Source organism: Esox lucius, chromosome 14, assembly GCF_011004845.1.
Source record: "Esox lucius isolate fEsoLuc1 chromosome 14, fEsoLuc1.pri, whole genome shotgun sequence".
Lineage (NCBI taxonomy): Eukaryota > Metazoa > Chordata > Actinopteri > Esociformes > Esocidae > Esox > Esox lucius.
Genome location: NC_047582.1, coordinates 17,454,191 through 17,473,344, shown reverse-complemented (window position 1 = coordinate 17,473,344; position 19,154 = coordinate 17,454,191). Strand labels below are relative to the sequence as shown.

The 19,154-nt window shown below is 37.9% G+C and overlaps 1 protein-coding gene across 2 annotated transcripts in view; it reads right to left on the bottom strand.

The window, feature by feature from the left end:
* Positions 1-19,154, bottom strand: part of LOC105014997 (astrotactin-2) — a 410,989-nt gene that overhangs the window by 205,815 nt on the left and 186,020 nt on the right. For both annotated transcript variants that reach the window (XM_020053557.3, XM_034296748.1), the window contains exons 6-7: positions 6,676-6,822; positions 1,692-1,859 (exon numbers count right to left, since the gene is read on the bottom strand). In XM_020053557.3, coding sequence (XP_019909116.1) covers positions 1,692-1,859; positions 6,676-6,822 — 315 coding nt within the window. The remainder of the gene's footprint in view (positions 1-1,691; positions 1,860-6,675; positions 6,823-19,154) is intronic.

Here is a 19,154-nt window from a genome sequence, read left to right as displayed (position 1 = left end):
GAGGTGAAACCAAAAGCAAACAAAAAGACATTCCAGTAGAGATCCTCTACTGCTGCTAATCCTCAGCCTAGTCGTGTGGTATACATACAACTTTCCAGGGAATAACCACACACTTCAGCAGTATGAGCAGGAAGGAGGCTGAAGATTTACAAAACAGACAGCACTAAAATTGTGAAAAAAGTGAAATTGTACCTAAAGTTGTGGGTTGCGAGTGTAGTTATCTTCTAACATTCAGAGTTGGGGAGTAACTGATTACAAATAAACAGTAACTGTAATTCGTTACATTATCAACTAAAATATTGTAATCGTAATTGTAATACTTTAATTTATAATTACTTTTGGATTATATTGAAAAATAATATTTGCGCAAAATAATTATGACACACTGCATGCTTGTTTTTATTTTATGTTTTAAAAACATTAAAAACAGTTGTGTGTGTGAGATCATCATGCACCCAAACGTGGACACGCATAAGCAGTTTAGTGACTGATGAAGCACTAGTTTAATTGGTAAAAACTGTGTGTATCTGAATTAGCAGACTCATTTAAAGATAATTTAGTTATCTGCTCTACGCATCTTTCTCAGAACAATGATAGGTGATAGGCCTAGCTTGTGTTATATATTAGTTCAAGTGTTATATATTATATAGTTCAAGTTTCAAGGTTTATTAACAAATGCACTGATCAACACAGCCGAGAAGATTAGGCAACTATTTGTTAGACAGCTGTAACATGGGCTGCCTTCAAGATAAAACATTATATGGAATTAATCACGATATTTAAGGAGAAAAGGGGTGTTGGGAAGCACTCTGCCTAAGGTGATGATATTAGACGCAACCACCTCTGTACATACAGGTGCAATGTGATTCCGCTTGTTATTTCAGAATAAAGCATCCATTGGTTATCATTGGCTGCTGACGACATTGACTTTAAGCTAAGAGTGCAGGTTTGTATTAAAAAAGTAGCCTACCCAACCCTGCTAACATTATGTACTACTTACATCAACTCCTGACTGTTGCCATGTTATTACACCACACAGAACCAGGCTGAACCAGGTATAAATGTAGACCCTATGCTGATAATTTTGAACTGAACTAGCTACAATAGCCCTAATTTAAAGTAGGGGAATCTTACCTAGCTATCAGTAATGCCCTGTTTTTGTGGCAGTGACAATGTTTTTGTGGCATAATGACTGTTGCAAGCTACTCCGACATTCTTAATTTTTTCAGCTACATTTGTCAGTCGCCCTTCTACATTTGGTGGTCAGATGATATCATTGCTAGCCATGCCTTGGATACATGACTGAAAATGTTGTATATATTTTTATATATATATATATATATATATATATAGATATATATATATATATATATATATATATATAGATAGATATATATATATATATATGACTTGATTTTGACAGTTTCAAATAATGAATAGCCAGGCTAACGAGCTGGCTCATCCTATTTTTTTTTGGCTTTGAGTTGATATTTTTCCAGCATATCTAAGAACCGGTTTAATAATAAACATTAAGAAAACACTTTATGTTTTTAATTAACGTCATAAAGGGACATATTTACATTTAAATTATTTTGATGACTCAACCAGAGTGACTTACCATAGTGAGTGCCTACATTTTCATTGTTTTTGTCACTACACTGTGTCTCCCTGCTTAAGCAGATGTTACTAACCTGTTTCCTGGTCACACAACTGTTCACAGGGTTCAGTGGTCCTCTGTCCACAGTAGTCCCTGACCCACTGGGTGGAGGAGTTAGTCTGGTAATAAAGGGACAGCTTGGCAGGGTTCAGCCAGTTAGACACATCCAGGAAGCTACCCCCACTCACCACAAAACTGCTTCCTGCAACCAAAAGAAAACAGAAGAACACACTATAGTCTTCACTTTTTTCTCAGCACATTATACTGGACTGTGGTTTTTATTACAGCATCATCCATATCATAATCAGAATCACCTATAATTTCTATGCATGTACACGCATACTTAGAATTCTTACAAAATCACAAAATCTACACTAAATTTACAAACAATTATATACAGCATGTGTAGTTTTTCAGTTTTATTATAGTATATCTAGATGCAGAGTTTGGAGTGCAGTGTAGTGCAGCCATTTAGTTTGGAGGTGGTTTGATTTGCTGAACATAGTTTTATTAGTATTTTTTTGTTCTTACTAGCTAGCTAGAACAATAAACAGGATATGTTTTTTGATCTGTTGTTTATTTCAAAATATTAATACAAAAATATATTGGGAGATCTGTCTTTTCAAGAATCATTTCAATGAATATATTAATCTACAGCACAGTTAGTATGCTAAATGTCAATATTGATGTTCCTTTTACTTTAGACTGTTGTGCATGTACACTGTTGCTGCATGGGTTCAAATCTGTAGAACATGACAAAGTGCTCTCTATGGGGGCTCAGTTTGCAAGAAAACGTGAAAAAGTGCCCTGCCCTCTGGGGTGCCCCAACGAGCGAGAAAACGTGAGTAAGTACCCTCTGGGTGCCCTTCCAGTGGAGAAACTTGATTCAGTACACCAATAGGTACCCCTATGTGTGAGGAAAAGTGTAAAGTGGTAAAGTGTCCTCCAAGGTGCCCCTATGTGCAAAAGAACGTGATGCAGTGCACTAATGGGTGCCATTCCAGTGGAAAAATTTAAATGCAGTGTCCTCATGGGTGTCCCTGTGTGTGAGGAAATGTGATTAAGTGTCCTAGTGGGTGCCCTTCCAATGGAGATAATGTGATGCAGTGCCATGTAGGGCCCTACATGCTAGAACATTTGTTGGCCTCTACATGCTCCTACACTCAAGATAATCTGCCCTAATGGGATGACTCTATGATGGAAAATGCCCTCCTGGTGGCCCCTGTTTTTATATATCCTTTTAAAAAACAGTTTAGTGGCAGCATGATTCTACCTATTTCATTTCTGTTTGGAGCCAATAAATTAATCTACTGAAGATAGTTTTTTGAATCATTAGCATGTAGAAGTTAAAAAGTTAGCATGGAGAGGTTAAACGTATATTTAGAAAGAAGAAAACATAAAAACAGTCTGGATGAATTTATTTATACCAGAAGTGAGCGGAAACATACATAGCCAGTGACACCCCCTTTAGAATGTTGAGGTGTCAGTGGGTTTAGTGCAGTCTGAGCTGTAACCTTCACAGCCACACCCCCTTTAGAATATTCAAGTGTCAGTGGGTTTAGTGCAGTCTGAGCTGTAACCTTCACAGCCACACCCCCTTTAGAATATTCAGGTGTCAGTGGGTTTAGTGCAGTCTGAGCTGTAACCTTCACAGCCACACCCCCTTTAGAATATTCAGGTGTCAGTGGGTTTAGTGCAGTCTGAGCTGTAACCTTCACAGCCACACCCCCTTTAGAATATTCAGGTGTCAGTGGGTTTAGTGCAGTCTGAGCTGTAACCTTCACATCCCACTATTGCAATATGTGTTACATTTAAAGCAACTGAAAGATTGCATCTTACTTAAGATACACTATTAATGTGTGTAGACTACATTTTCTGGTTTGTTTAGGTTTTTCAGCTGTATACCATATTATACAACATGTTAGAGGATGCCTTGCCACTGTACTGTATGTAGCTTACTTAGCCATGTCTGTGCTAACTGATGGACTAGATCCAATTCAAATCAAACAGAAAGTGTAGCCATATCTCTGATTCCACCACCCTGACTATCTCCCTACACTGACTATGATCCTTAACATACAGTTGATGTCGGGATTTTATATATACCTGAACCAAATACATTTAAAGTCAGTTGTTCACAATTCCTGACATTTAATCCTAGTAAAATGTCCCTGTCAGTTAGGATTACCACTTTATTTTAAGAATGTAAAATGTCAGAATAATAGTAGAGAGAATTATTTATTTCAGCTTTTTAATTTCATCCCATTCTCAGTGGGTCAGAAGTCTACATACACTCAATTAGTATTTGGTACAGTAGCATTGCCTTTCAATTGTTTAACTTGGGTCAAACTTTTTGGGTAGCTTTCTACAAGCTTCCTACAACAAGTTGGGTCATTTTTGACCAATTCCACCTGACAGAACTGGTGTAACCAAGTCAGGTTTTTAGGCCTCCTTGCTTGCACACGCTTTTTCAGTTCTGGACAAAAAAGATATTTAGGCTTGAGGTCAGGGCTTTGTGATGTCCACTCCAATACATTGACTTTGTTTTCCTTAAGCCATTTTGCCACAACTTTGGAAGTATGCATTGTTCATTTGGAAGACCCATTTGCGACCAAGCTTTAACCTGACTGTGTCTTGAGAAGGTCCTCAGCATCTTCACAAGGTCCTTTGCTTCTGGGATTGAACTTTTCGCACCAAAGTACGTTCATATCTAGGAGACAGAACACGTCTCCTTCCCGAGCGATAAGACGGCTGCGTTAAATTGTGTTTATACTTGCATACTGTTGTTTTTACAGATGAACGTGGTACCATCAGGTATTTGGAAATTGCTCCAAAGGATGAACCAGACCTGAGGAGGTCTATAATTTTTTTTTTTGAGGTCTTGGCTGATTTATTTAGATTTTCTCATAATGTCTGAGTTTTTGAGTACATCCAAAGGTACACCTCCAATTGACTCAAATTGTGTCAATTAACCTACGGCACAGTCAACATTGTGTATGTAAACTTCTGACCAACTGGAATTGTGATATAGTGAATTATAGGTGAAATAATCTGTCTGTAAACAGTTGTTGCAAAAATTACTTGTGTCATGCACCAAGTAGATGTCCCAACTGACTTGCCAGAACTATGTTTGGCTAACACAAAATCTGTGGAGTGGTCAAAAAATGTTTTCAATGACTAGGTAAATAAGCTAACATTTAGATCTGTGGCTAGTAGTCCACTGTAAAATGTATAGCCTACATGTATTTTTTACGTATGGCTATTTACTATCATTATAATGGCAAATGATTTGAGCCTTGCTAATTGAATAGCTAGTACAGCCTAGTCTGTTTAGATATGACTTGTTAAAATACCAAATTACCACAATTTGAGAAAACATGAATTCGTATTTCAGTAACACTTTACAGTAAGGGTACATTAATTGGCATTTTTCAATAATTTAGTAAATATTAACAAACATGAATTAAAAATGTCGAAAAGACAAAGAAAGGATATGTGTTTTCAACAGTTTTATAAGTATTATTATTAGTACAAAATGGCAAAACGTAAAAACACTTTTACTAAATGTAGCCATAGTCCGTTACAGTTATCAAACGCTGGATAGCTGAGTTACCGTACAACAAAGGACAAATGCTAACAACAGGCTAATGCTAACGCAAGAACTGTCTAGTAAGTAACATCTAATAACCTATTTATCATGAAATAATGTAATACAAATGTGATAATTATAGATATTGTCTGCTTTGCGTATTTAGAATGGGAGAACTGTTCCACATGGCTGTTTGTGGTCTGATTAAAATGATAAATAGTGAAATAAACATATTGGACTGTACGCACATAACGTGAATTATTTAATTGTTCTGTTCACATTTATTGTGATATAATGCATATTTGTGTAAGAAAACGGGTTTGAAAAGTGTTTTTGGAATGGCAGAAGAGTTCCACATGGGTTTTTGGTCTGATTTCAATGCAAAATGGTGTCAAAAACATGTTGGACAAAGGGCAAATTATTTCATTTTTCTGTTCACATTCATTGTGAAGCCTTTTCTTACATGTGCATTGTGTTTGCACAGAACATATGTATTGGGAGTATAACTCCGTATGGGTGTGTTATGGTCAGAATTCAATGATGTATAGAACAAATCTGATTTCGCTTATGAAATTATTTACTTTATTGTGCATTTCCCCTAAAACACTACCTTATAAGAACGTTAACATGCATGCTTATATTAGCTGAGGTACTTTGGAATAATCTGATGCCAAATACAAAATTATCGATTTACATTAACATATTGTTTATAAGGCTAAAAAGTAGTGAAACCCGAACATTTAAAGCGCAGTCCTCACTGGCTTATTGACCTTATTTTGGCCCATGAGTAGATTGCTGTCTTATGATATGGCGCCAAGAAACATAGATTGGTATGTGTCCATTGTTAAAAAGGGGGACTGTTCTTCAGGGCACTGGCATGTGCAGCCAAATCCTAGAATCCTCATGTAGGGAGACATTTAAGCATGGTTGATAAATGAGTTCCCAGGACCACACTTCTCCCAAGTAATATCAACAACTTTGTGGATAGATAGATGGGCTGAAGCCTCAGTGGCCAGATTACCTTTTCTGTTCTGCTGATGTGTCAGACGACAGCTTTAGGAGATAAGCGAGTGGTTAATTAAATTCCTTGGGCTTTTCGTAATCACTCTCCTCCCTCCTTTTCTCCCTTCTTTCCCTAAGCCCTTGCCTAACATCAAGTCCTGGAATCTTGCCAACTGCAGCCTAAAACATAGGGAACTCCCATGTTTGACCACAGGATGGAAATGCATTAGTCTCTAGAAACTGTATGAATTGCCTTGTATCTTATTCCATTAGTAGCTATTGGCTTCAATGGACAATGGTTCATTACACTGCATTTCAAATTAGAATATGGATTATTCCAAACTAATTAAATGAAGGGCAGATGGGGGGAACAATTAAACAAAAAGTAATAGAGAACAACATAGAGTATTTAGATGAGCATACTGACCGTCTGCTACAAAGTGTTCGGGCACATGGAGGGTGACCTTGACAGTGAGAGAACAGGAAAGTTGTGTGCCATAAACCACAGCCAGGACACACATACTGATGGTGATTAAAGTCAGAGTGGCCTTGTTCATCAGACTTTGCGGACAACCTGAGGGATGGGAGACAAGATTTAGATATAGAAGAAACACTTTTCATTTTAGGAACACAATGCAAGCATTTACTCAAAAATGATAATTAACAGGAATATTAATACTTCTTTTCTATGTCTCTTAACAGCAGGAATTCTCAATTGAAACAATAACCAAGCAAACTCCTTTCCCCTTTTTCTGTAAAAAGTGGAGGGATAGCAAATTCTGTTTCAATGTTTGTGTGGTAAGAAATCTGTAAAATTACAGGTTTAATTTGAGGCCAAACATTATCAGCCCCAGAATTGATGGGGTTAGTGTTGTACGGAGCAGCTTTGCATATTCATAGTTGTTGGTTGGTGAATATGTATTCCTGTGAAGTACTTCCTGGGCAAACAAGCAGTGTGGTAAGAATCAAAACAGCTTGGCGAGTTGGGACTCAGAGGTCCCATCTGAATCTTTGTCTTGCATGGAGTTTAAATGGACAAGGGCATAAACATTAATTGGACTTCAAGAAGGTAGGAAGGGAGAAAAAAAACAGGGTAAAAATATATTGTTTTCTTACTTACCCATGCAGAAATGCCATGGATTATAATGTCAATTTTGTTTATCAACTATATTTTACACTCAACAAATAAACGTTTAAATCAGGTAAACCCTAACTGTTCAAAACATAAACAAATTCAAATATAAAAATACATATAAAAAACATTTGGAATGATTATAGGCACTAATAAATTTAATCATGTAATTTAATCATGTAATCGGCATTCAGACCTCTCTACTTTTTCCACATTTTCTTGCGTTACAGCGTTATTGTATAATTGATTAAAATATGTTTTTCCCATACAAACCTTCACACAAAACCTCATAATGACAATGATTATTATTTTTTTATTCTTGCAAATGTACAAAAATACAGAAATTACACAAGTATTTACAGACCCCTACACTCAGTAATTTGTGGAAGCAACTTTGGCAGCAATTACTGTCCTGGGTCTTCTTGGATATGATGCTAAAAGCTTGGTATAACTGTGTTTGAAGAGTTTATCCCATTATTTTCTATAGATCTTCTCAAGCTTTGTCATGTTGGATGGGGAACTTTGCTGCACAGACATTTTCAGGTCTCTCCAGAGAGGTTTCATCAGGTTGAGGTCCAGGCTCTGGCTAGGCCACTGTGTCTTGGCTGTGTGAATATGGTTTTTGGCATTCAGGCCTAATAGTTTGTTTTGAGCTAGGTATTTGGGGTTCCAAACGTATTCCATTTTATGATTGAATTTACTCAAATCAATTCTAATCTTGAAGGTCTACAGCAGGGCTGCCCAACATTATTCCTGGAGATCTACCATCATATAGGTTTTTGCCGCAAAAACAGCCCTGACCCATCGAGGCATGGACTCCACTAGACCTCTGAAGGTGTGCTGTGGTATCTGGCACCAAGACGTTAGCAGCAGACCCTCTAAATCTTGCAAGTTGCGAGGTGGGGCCTCCATAGATCTGACCTGTTTGTCCAGCACATCCCACATATGCTCGATTAGATTGAGATCTGGGGAATTTGGAGGCCAAGTCACTCGTTGTGTTCCTCAAACCATTCCTGAACCATTTTTGCTTTGTGGCAGGGCACATTATCTTGCTCAAAGAGGCCAATTCCATCAGGAACTACCGTTGCCATGACACGGTCTGCAACAATGCTCTGGTAGGTGGTACGTGTCAAAGTTACATCTATAGGAATGGCAGGACATAAGTTTTCCCAGCAGGACATTGCCCAAAGCAACATATTGCCTCCGGCGGCTTGCCTCCTTCCCATAGTGCATCCTGGTGACATGTGTTCTCCAGGTAAGTGACGCACACGCACCCGGCCATCCACGTGATGTAAAAGGAAACGTGATTCATACTACTTCTGATGCTCATGTTTACGATAATGACATTATCAGTGTTATTCACTCCACCTGTCAGTGGTCATAATGTTATGGCTGATAGGTTTATATAGACAGGTGTGTGCCTTTCCAATTAATGTCCAATCAATTCAATTTACCACTGGTGGAAAGGATGACTAATGCAGCTCAATTTTGAGATTTATTTTTTGATATATATATATATATATATATATATATATATATATATATATATATATATATATATATATATATATATTTAACCAATGCTCTGTGAACCTGTTTTTGCTTTGTCATTATGGGGTATTGTGTGTAGATTTATGAGAACAAATAAATGTTAATTATTTTTGAATAATGTAAGGGGAAAAAATATGGAAAAGGGGAAGGTGTGAATACTTTCCAAATGCACTTTATAACAGCAATGACCTTTCTCCTATAATGCTTGATGAGGTAGGAGATCATAAGGGATATAAGACCATTTATCAGACAGATGAAATCTCTCTAGAGATATATTTCATTATAAAACCTCAGTTACTTGACTGAGTCAATGAAGCCATTTATCATAACAAAGAGTTTGGAAGCAAAACACACACAATATAATATACCCCCCAAAGTGGGGAGTGAGTTTTTTTTCTGCACAGACATCCTTTTTTAATGCCAATCCCACATAAAACTCAGTTCCAATAAAGTGTAGCAAAGTCCTAGCACTGTCATTTACAGTTGTGCTCAAAAGTCTGCATAACCTTTGAGAATTGGTAATATATGTACCATTTGTAAAGAAAACATGAGTGAGCAGGCGATACACATCTTTTATTTCTTATGGGATTCATATTCAACTGTAGGTTATAACATAATGGTACAATTGTAAAACAAAAAAACAACTAACCCCTGTTCAAAAGTCTGCATAACCTTAGTTCTAAACACTGTGTATTGCCCCCTTTAGCATCAATGACAGCGTGCAGTCTTTTGTAATAGTTGTCTATGAGGCCCCGATTTCTTGCAGGTGGTATAGCTGCCCATTCGTCTTGGCAAAATGCCTCAAGTCTTTGTTCGTCTTGCAGACAGACCAGAGTGGCTCGATGATATTAAGGTCAGGAGACTGTGATGGCCACTCCCGAACCTTCACCTTTTTCTGCTGTACCCACAGGAGCATCAACTTGGCCTTGTGCTTAGGGTCATTGTCGTGCTGGAAAGTCCAAGAGTATCCCATGCGCAACTTTCATGCAGAAGAATGCCAATTGTCTGCCTGTATTTTCTGAAATAATGCTGCATTCATCTTGCCATACATTTTCACAAGATTCCCATGCCTTTAGAGCTCACACCCCCCCAAAACATCAGTGAATGACCACCATGCTTCACAATGGGGATGGTATTCTGTTCACTATACAGTAGGCCTTGTTGACCTCTCTCCAAACATAGTGCTTATGGTTGTGACCATAAAGCTCTATTTTGGTCTTGTCACTCCAAATTACAGTGTGCCAGAAGCTGTGAGGTGTGTCAAGGTGTTGCCGGGCATATTTTAAGTAGGCTTTTTTGTGGTACTGGCCCAGGAAATGCTTTTTTCTGGCAACTCGACCATACAGCTCATTTTTGTTCAAGTATTGTCGTATTGTTCTCCTTGAAACAACCTCAACCTCTTTTTCCAGAACAGCCTGGTTTTTTTCCTGAGGTTACCTGTGGGTTTTTCTTTGTATCCCGGACCATTCTTCTGGCACTTTTGGCTGAAATCTTTCTTGGTCTACCTGACCTGGGTATCAAGAGATCCCTGAATTTTCCAATTCTTAATAAGTGATCGAACAGTACTGACTGGCATTTGCAAGTCTTTGGCTATCTTTTTATATACTTTTCCATGGCTCAGTATCTAGCCTGCTCAGTGCATCCACGTGAGAGCAAACAAACTCATTGGCTATTTATATACAGACACTTAATGCAATAAAAAACCCAAAAAACTTTAATTGCCATTTTTACCTGTGTGTGTCACCTTATGTGTCTGTAACAAGGGCAAACATTCAAGGGTATGTCAACTTTTGATCAGGGCCATTTGGGTGATTTCTGTTATCATCATGATTTTAAAAGGAGCCAAACAACTATGTGAAAATAAATGGCTTCATATGATCACTATCTTTAAATAAAAGATAGTTATTTTGCATGATCAGTCATATTTTCAAAATCAATGTCAAAATTTCACAATTTCTGCCAGGCTATGCAAACTTATGAGCACAACTGTATGTTTTTATTAGAGGTGATGCTTTCAAGATTTCCAAATTGCTTGTTGGCAATGTCATAGAGCATGTAATTGTAGACCCAAAGATTCAACCAACTTCTGCAATTCTCCAGTTGTGGTTCAGAGATCGTTAACTATCATCCTCAATGTGTATGGAGGCAAAGTACACTTACAGGGAGCTCTATAAGGAAGGTAAAACACAACTCCTGTTGATTTAAACATCTTAATTTCTTTCCTTTAATAGTAGAGAATGGCCTTTTCACACTTAGGAGTTCCTAATGACTCAGATAAACTTTAAAAATATGCAGTATACTGTATGGTGCCCCCCATAAGTATTATAACAGTAAAGTAAAAATTTTCATTTTTGGACATACGAAAATACAAAGAAAATATGAATAAGAGGAGTACAGATTGTCACCATTAATTTCTGAGAATTTCAACACATAGTTTTACCAGCTAATAATAACAGCACTGTCTCTGTTCCATGCCAGCAGAGGTATTGGGGCAATTCAACTTAAAGCAAATGTAAAAAGTACAAAAGCAAGTATTTAGTCGCAAATCCCTCAACCACAACAATAACAGCAGTCAGTCTGCGACCCACTGATGTCACCAAACCTTTGGTATCATGGTTTGTGATGCTTTGCCAAGCATTTACTGACACCATTTTCAGGTGTTGCTTGTTTCTGACTTCAGTGTCTTATTCAGAAAGTGAAATGCATGTGCAATCAGATTTAAATCAGGACATTCTCTTGGCCAATTTAAAATGACCCACTTTTTTTGAACTTCTTGTATTAGTCAGCAGTGTGTTTTGAGTAATTGTGCTGTTACATTGTGAAGCACCGCCCAGTGAATCTGGTGGCATTTTAATGTACATTGGTACAGTAGCTAAGATGCTTTTATACACTGAATTCATTCTGCTGCTGCTGCTGCCATTCATTACATCATCAATAAAGATAAGTAGGCCCGTTCCAGAGCCAGCCATGCAATGACACTACCTCCATCATGCTTCACAGATGAGGTGGTATGCTTTGGATCATCCGCAGCTCCTTATTTTCTCAACAACTGTGACTTCCCATCACTTTGATAAACATTCACCTTCAACTCATCTATCCACAAAAATCTAAATTCCAAAACTGTACTGGCTGATCTCTGTATTTTTAGTGAAGTGTTTTGTAAAATGTGTGCAAAGATTTGTGAACTATGAAACAACGAAGACAGTCGAAATCCAATCAAAACTGTTTTGCCTAGGAGGATTACTATAGTAGCAAAATCTATAGAATATAACTCAATGTAATTAGAAATATGGAAAAATATAAACATTTTTGGCAAACATTTATTTTATAAATGCAAACACAAAAACAATGAAATCCACAACAGTGTAAGTGCACTTTAAGATTTCACAAAACATGTAATAATGGTCAATTCAGATTCAAGTTGTATCGTTCTCTGTGGTTTTCTGTCACTGTCCTGTTAGGTCTAAGAACTCAGTTCAATTCAAAGTATCAGATTAAAATCAAAGAAATACGTGTTCACCCACCAGGGTAGTGTTTTAGTGCAGTGGTTCCCAGCCAGGGATATTAGGACCCCTGGGGGTACTTGGCCTCTCCACAGGGAGTACTTGAAAAACCTCATGACATCACAGGCCTACTAGTGAAATTATCATGAGGGGGTACTCTAGATTTGCTACAAGCAGAGGAATGGGAGAAGGTCATGTGATCTGATGAGACAAAAATTGAACTTTTTGGTCTAAACTCCACTCACCGTGTTTGGAGTAAGAAGGATGAGTACAACCCCAAGAACACCATCCCAACCGTGAAGCATGGAGGTGGAAACATCATTCTTTGGGGATGCTTTTCTCCAAAGGGTACAGGACGACTGCACCGTTTTGAGGGGAGGATGGATGGGGCCATGTATCGCGAGATCTTGACCAACAACCTCCTTCCCTCAATAAGAGCATTGAAGATGGGTCGTGGCTGGGTCTTCCAGCATGACAACGACCCGAAACACACAGCCAGGGCACCTAATGAGTGGCTCCTTTATAAGCATCTCAAGGTCCTGGAGTGGCCTAGCCAGTCTCCAGACCTGAACTCAATAGAAAAGCTTTGGAGGGAGCTGAAAGTCCATATTGCCCAACGACAGCCACGAAACCTGAAGAATCTGGAGGTCTGTATGTCAAATACATATGTCATGCAATAAAATGCAAATCAATTACTTAAAAAATCACACAATGTGATTTTGTTTTAGATTCCGTCACTCACAGTTGAAGAGTACCTATGATAAAAATTTGACTTCTACATATAAGTGGGAAAACCTGCAAAATCGGCAGTGTATCAAATACTTGTTCTCCCCACTCTATATCAGTTAGATAAATCTAATCAGTTAGGTAAATGCTAAATGCATGTTACCAACTATAAATGTCATTTATTTAAATATATTTACATGTATTTAAGACATATTAAAACATGTTTGAAAATATGTATGAAATATATCGCCATACATTAGTAATACATATAATAAATTCAGCTCCAGAAAAAGTGGTTCATTTTTACAGTAACTAATGTAATGTAGTAAGGCCTAAACCTGTGGTTATGTTGGTTTGTTAAGAGTTAGACCAAGCTAACCATCTCCCCCATCGTCAGCTGCTGTTCTAGCCTCTACTCGATCAATTCATCCTCTGTGTATTCTGGTTCGAACAAATAAGGTTCTATTCCCTGGAAAAAGTATTCTTCCTGGTCCTATTTATGTATTTTCTTTGTCTGTCAAGCAAGTAAACGTTGACTGACCTTTGATGAATGTCAGCTACAAATTGGGTAACTTGCTTCCTAGCTAGCAAATATTAACTTTTGTTTACTGTAACGTACACACCTCTTCCCGAAAGAACGTGAGAATTGATGCAATCGTTAACAAAACTGACCGGTAAACACAGGATGAACCCGTTTATTTGAAATGACAAATATATCGCGAAACGTACATATGTTTTAGAGGAATTCAACATCGTCATGTTCTTTGGGTTAAATAACAACACTAGTCTTAGTTTGGAGTAGTTTTCCGCTTCCAATGCAGCTTTGCTGTAGTGGGACTATTAGTTTCCATTCATGAATTTGGACGATGTTAGGAACGTTAATTACAGCTGGGGACAGGGCTGAATAATGGATGGCTGGAAAAAAGGGCTATGTCCATTCTGGAATAACCTTTTTGATAAATACAGAAATCTTTTATTTTGACTTTGTATTGATTGATAATAATCTATTCCCTGAAGTCTTCTCTTCGTCCTTCTCTGCTGAAATCATGACTTTCTGGAAAGTTCTGAGTAGTTCTCAATTGGAATAACCTACCGGAGACTACAAAAAATACAACGCAAAATATTAAGTAATTCCAAAGAGTGATAACATATGCTGCCAAAGTCTTCTGCAAACAGTATTATGACACTTTCACCCCAGCATTCTGGCTCAGACAGAAACACCACGTACTGAATTAGTTCAACAATTTATTGGAGAACTATGTACAGCAATGCACATGCTATGCGCCTTGGTATTGGGTTCTGCTCCTCTGAGGTAACTCATTGCCATTTATTTAACCAAACAGGTGGAGTCAGTGTAGGTGGGTGGATTTGACCCACATGCTAGCACCAACATCCGCATATCAGATTGAGTAACCTGATGTTTAAATAGACATACATCTGACATTGTGATAGAAGCAATCTGACATCTGCTGATACGTTGCTGACCAATTACCGCTTGGGTTTCCTGGTTGAACTGGCTATGCTAATTTGTTGGTGATTTCAATGACACCCCTTTTAAGGTTGCTGTCCTTGTCAATTGCTTCTTTTTCAGGAAATGCTGTACTTTTGCCTCATATTAATCTTTTAATCATATATTCATATTGTTTGAATGTACGGGATACATAGCAATTTTGACTTTACTCTCCCAATACTTAAAGAGGGCGCTGTATCAGTCAATCAGTGGGTAGACACTTTTATTTGATTTTGTTCAAAGAAATTCCAGGGGGGCAAATAATATAAATATACTGTATTTTTAGAGAAAAATATACATTTCCTAAGAATATTTTTTTTAAAGAATGTAGGCTTATTTAAATAGTAGATTCAATTTCATTTTTTGTAAGATCTAGCAGAAAAGGGTAAGACTAAGCTAATAAACAGCTATGACATTTTGCCAATGACATCTAAATTAAAATCTCTGCTAAATGCCCTGTTCTAATTATTGTAAAATGCCTGTTTAATGAATTTAATGAGCAGGACCTTTTCATAAAAAAAAGAAGTATTTACTCACAACAGCTAATGAATGTGCTACATTCAATAAACTAAGAAATAAAATCGGTTTCAGTCCCTAGTTGAGCACTGATCTGTGTGAGCTGATCCAGCAAAAAAAGAATATCTGATATGACCATCAAAAGACCCTTTGATGGGCAACTCTCCAAGGGAAAGCAAAGGAATGTTTTTAAAAACAAATATTTGCTGCTGTGATTCTGGGGCCTCATTCTTCAAGCATGTGAACCCAAGTGTATCAATGCATTTTTGAGAATGTCTGTCAATGTACACACAGCAGGTTAATGCATACTCACTGTGCCAGGTGGTGGAATAAGGGAACTGCTTCTGAAACATAGACTAGTTAAAGTGGAAAACATACATTTGAAAATGTATGAATGAAATCTCTAGAAAATTGAAATAATGTTGGTTTCATATTTTTTTCATTGCCATATGTCATGCAACATTTCATAATGGTGTTACGCCACGTTCTAGAAACGCTCAAACCTTCCTACAGAACTTAGGAATATGAAACATTACTAAGTAATGGAAAAATAATATGACAAAGTTTGACCATGATATAACCAAAAATTCAATAAGGCGGGACAATCAATTAGTAGTAGTAGTGAATTGTAACCATAATATTGGGTAAACATCAACCCCTAACCCATAACAAATGGTTTAAGGTATTTCTTGTACTTCCTCTACAACAGTTCATTTGTAATGATAACACTCCATATGAAATACAGCCATTTGTAAAAATATAACCATTTGTAAAACCATTCCTGAATTATTTTAAAAGACTGAGATGATGGGAAATCAAAAAGGGAGGCTCATCCTCTGATAGATTTACCATACAGTGGGGAGAACAAGTATTTGATACATTGCCGATTTTGGAGGATTTCCCACTTACAAACCATGTAGAAGTCTGTAATTTTTATCATAGGTACTCTTCAACTGTGAGTGACAGAATCTAAAACATAAATCCTGAAAATCACATTGAATGATTTTTAAGTAATTATTTAGCATTTTATTGCATGACATAAGTATTTGATACATCCGAAAAGCAGAACTTAATATTTGGTACAGAAACCTTTGTTTGCAATTACGTTTCCTGTAGTTCTTCACCAGGTTTGCACACACTGCAGCATGGATTTTGGCCCACTCCTCCATACAGACCTTCTCCAGATCCTTCATAGGTACTCTTCAACTGTGAGTGACGGAATCTAAAACAAAATCACATTGTGTGATTTTTTAAGTAATTGATTTGCATTTTATTGCATGACATATGTATTTGACATACAGACCTCCAGATCCTTCAAGTTTCGGGGCTGTCGCTGGGCAATATGGACATTCAGCTCACTCCAAAGAATTTCTATTGGGTTCAGGTCTGGAGACTGGCTAGGCCACTCCAGTGTAGTTCTGTAGTTCTGGGCTGATCCCTCACCTTCCTCATGATCATTGATGCCCCACGAGGTGAGATCTTGCATGGAGACCCAGACCGAGGGAGACTGACCGTCATCTTGAACTTCTTCCATTGTCTAATAATTGCGCCGTTAGTGGTTGCCTTCTCACCAAGCTGCTTGCCTATTGCCCTGTAGCCCATCCCAGCCTTGTGCAGATCTACAATTGTATCCCTGATGTCCTTACACATCTTTCTGGTCTTGGCCATTGTGGAGAGGTTGGAGTCTGTTTGATTGAGTGTGTGGACAGGTATCTTTTATACAGGTAACAAGTTCAAACAGGGGCAGTTAATACAGGTAATGAGTGGAGAACAGGAGGGCTTCTTAAAGAAAAACTAACAGGTCTGTGAGAGCCAGAATTCTTACTGGTCGGTAGGTGATCAAATACTTATGTCATGCAATAAAATGCAAATTAATTATTTAAAAATCATGCAATGTGATTTTCTGGATTTTTGTTTTAGATTCCGTCTCTCACAGTTGAAGTGTACCTACGATAAAAATTACAGACTTCTACATGCTTTGTAAGTAGGAAAACCTGCAAAATCGGTAGTGTATCAAATACTTGTTCTCCCCACTGTATGTTGCATGTCAGAGAATGCATTTTTAGACAGACATCAGTTTATTTTGCAGAAATTACAGGGAGGGTATAATTTCTCCATAAAACATTTTTATTTTAGGGATGCAAACAAAGATAATGAATGCCATTCTGGAACAAATCCAATTGCCATTCACCCCTCAGATTAGAAGTGCAACAGGCACTTTTCAATAGGACATTATCAATCTGGCATCTCACCCAGGAAGAGCTAGCTGAGAAATGTCCACAGAATTAAGTTGCATACACTTTCCATACACCATCCCTCAACAATTTGGAGTCAAGAAGAGAATGTTTATTTCACATTATGGATTGCTAAAAATGACCAAAGGAATAGATGGCACCCAGATCGACATTCAAGCATCAAGACAAATAAATGCATTATGGCCTAAAATTGCTAACCTGAGCTAAACAAAAACAAAAGCAAAAATGCCTAAATATGACAAACCGTAATACAGGACCTACAGCAAGGCCATTAAGAAGGCTTAACAAGGTACAGGAACAAGTAACACAATGGGAGACAAAGTAATGTTGCTTGAAGAGATTGTACTAGAAAGGAAAATAATGTCAAACAGGTGTGTGTAATATTCTTTGAGATGACTAGGAGGGTGTTGTGTTTGGAACTGAGTAAAGCAGAGGAATTGGAGAGGACAGGAATGGGTGGCCGGTGGGCAGAAGGCTTGGGAGTTTGATCTCTATGGCTGAAAGGGGGGTGTCACATGGGACACAGGAGTGACAGAATACAAGGCCAGACCAAAAGGGACAAGGATATTACAATGTATCTCTCAAATGACACACCAGTGCTCTTAATATGAATGTGTGAGGGTATAAGCCTTCCCCAAAATAGCTATTGCTTTCAAACACAATATAGCCTGGTAGATTAACCATTATTTCTTATGAAAGTCAGATTGTCTGCCTCTTTAACTGAAGGTCTCAGAGTGAAAGAGTTTGCAGCTCCTCTCTGATGAAATAATGTCTATATGGATCATTCTCCATGTCAACGTCAACTCCCCGTAGTAAATTAACTATTTTCTTGATAAACATTTGTGTCCTGGAAGTTTCCTAGGAATAAATAGGTGCTGCAAATTAAAGAACTCAATTATCAGTACTGAATTTTTGTTGAATACATCTCATGTACATACACTCACCTAAAGGATTATTAGGAACACCTGTTCAATTTCTCATTAATGCAATTATCTAATCAACCAATCACATGGCAGTTGCTTCAATGCATTTAGGGGTGTGGTCCTGGTCAAGACAATCTCCTGAACTCCAAACTGAATGTCAGAATGGGAAAGAAAGGTGATTTAAGCAATTTTGAACATGGCATGGTTGTTGGTGCCAGACGGGCCGGTCTGAGTATTTCACAATCTGCTCAGTTACTGGGATTTTCACGCACAACCATTTCTAGGGTTTACAAAGAATGGTGTGAAAAGGGAAAAACATCCAGTATGCGGCATTCCTGTGGGCGAAAATGCCTTGTTGATGCTAGAGGTCAGAGGAGAATGGGCCGACTGATTCAAGCTGATAGAAGAGCAACTTTGACTGAAATAACCACTCGTTACAACAGAGGTATGCAGCAAAGCATTTGTGAAGCCACAACATGCACAACCTTGAGGCGGATGGGCTACAACAGCAGAAGACCTCACCGGGTACCACTCATCTCCACTACAAATAGGAAAAAGAGGCTACAATTTGCACGAGCTCACCAAAATTGGACAGTTGAAGACTGGAAGAATGTTGCCTGGTCTGATGAGTCTCGATTTCTGTTGAGACATTCAGATGGTAGAGTCAGAATTTGGCGTTAACAGAATGAGAACATGGATCCATCATGCCTTGTTACCACTGTGCAGGCTGGTGGTGGTGGCGGTGGTGTAATGGTGTGGGGGATGTTTTCTTGGCACACTTTAGGGCCCT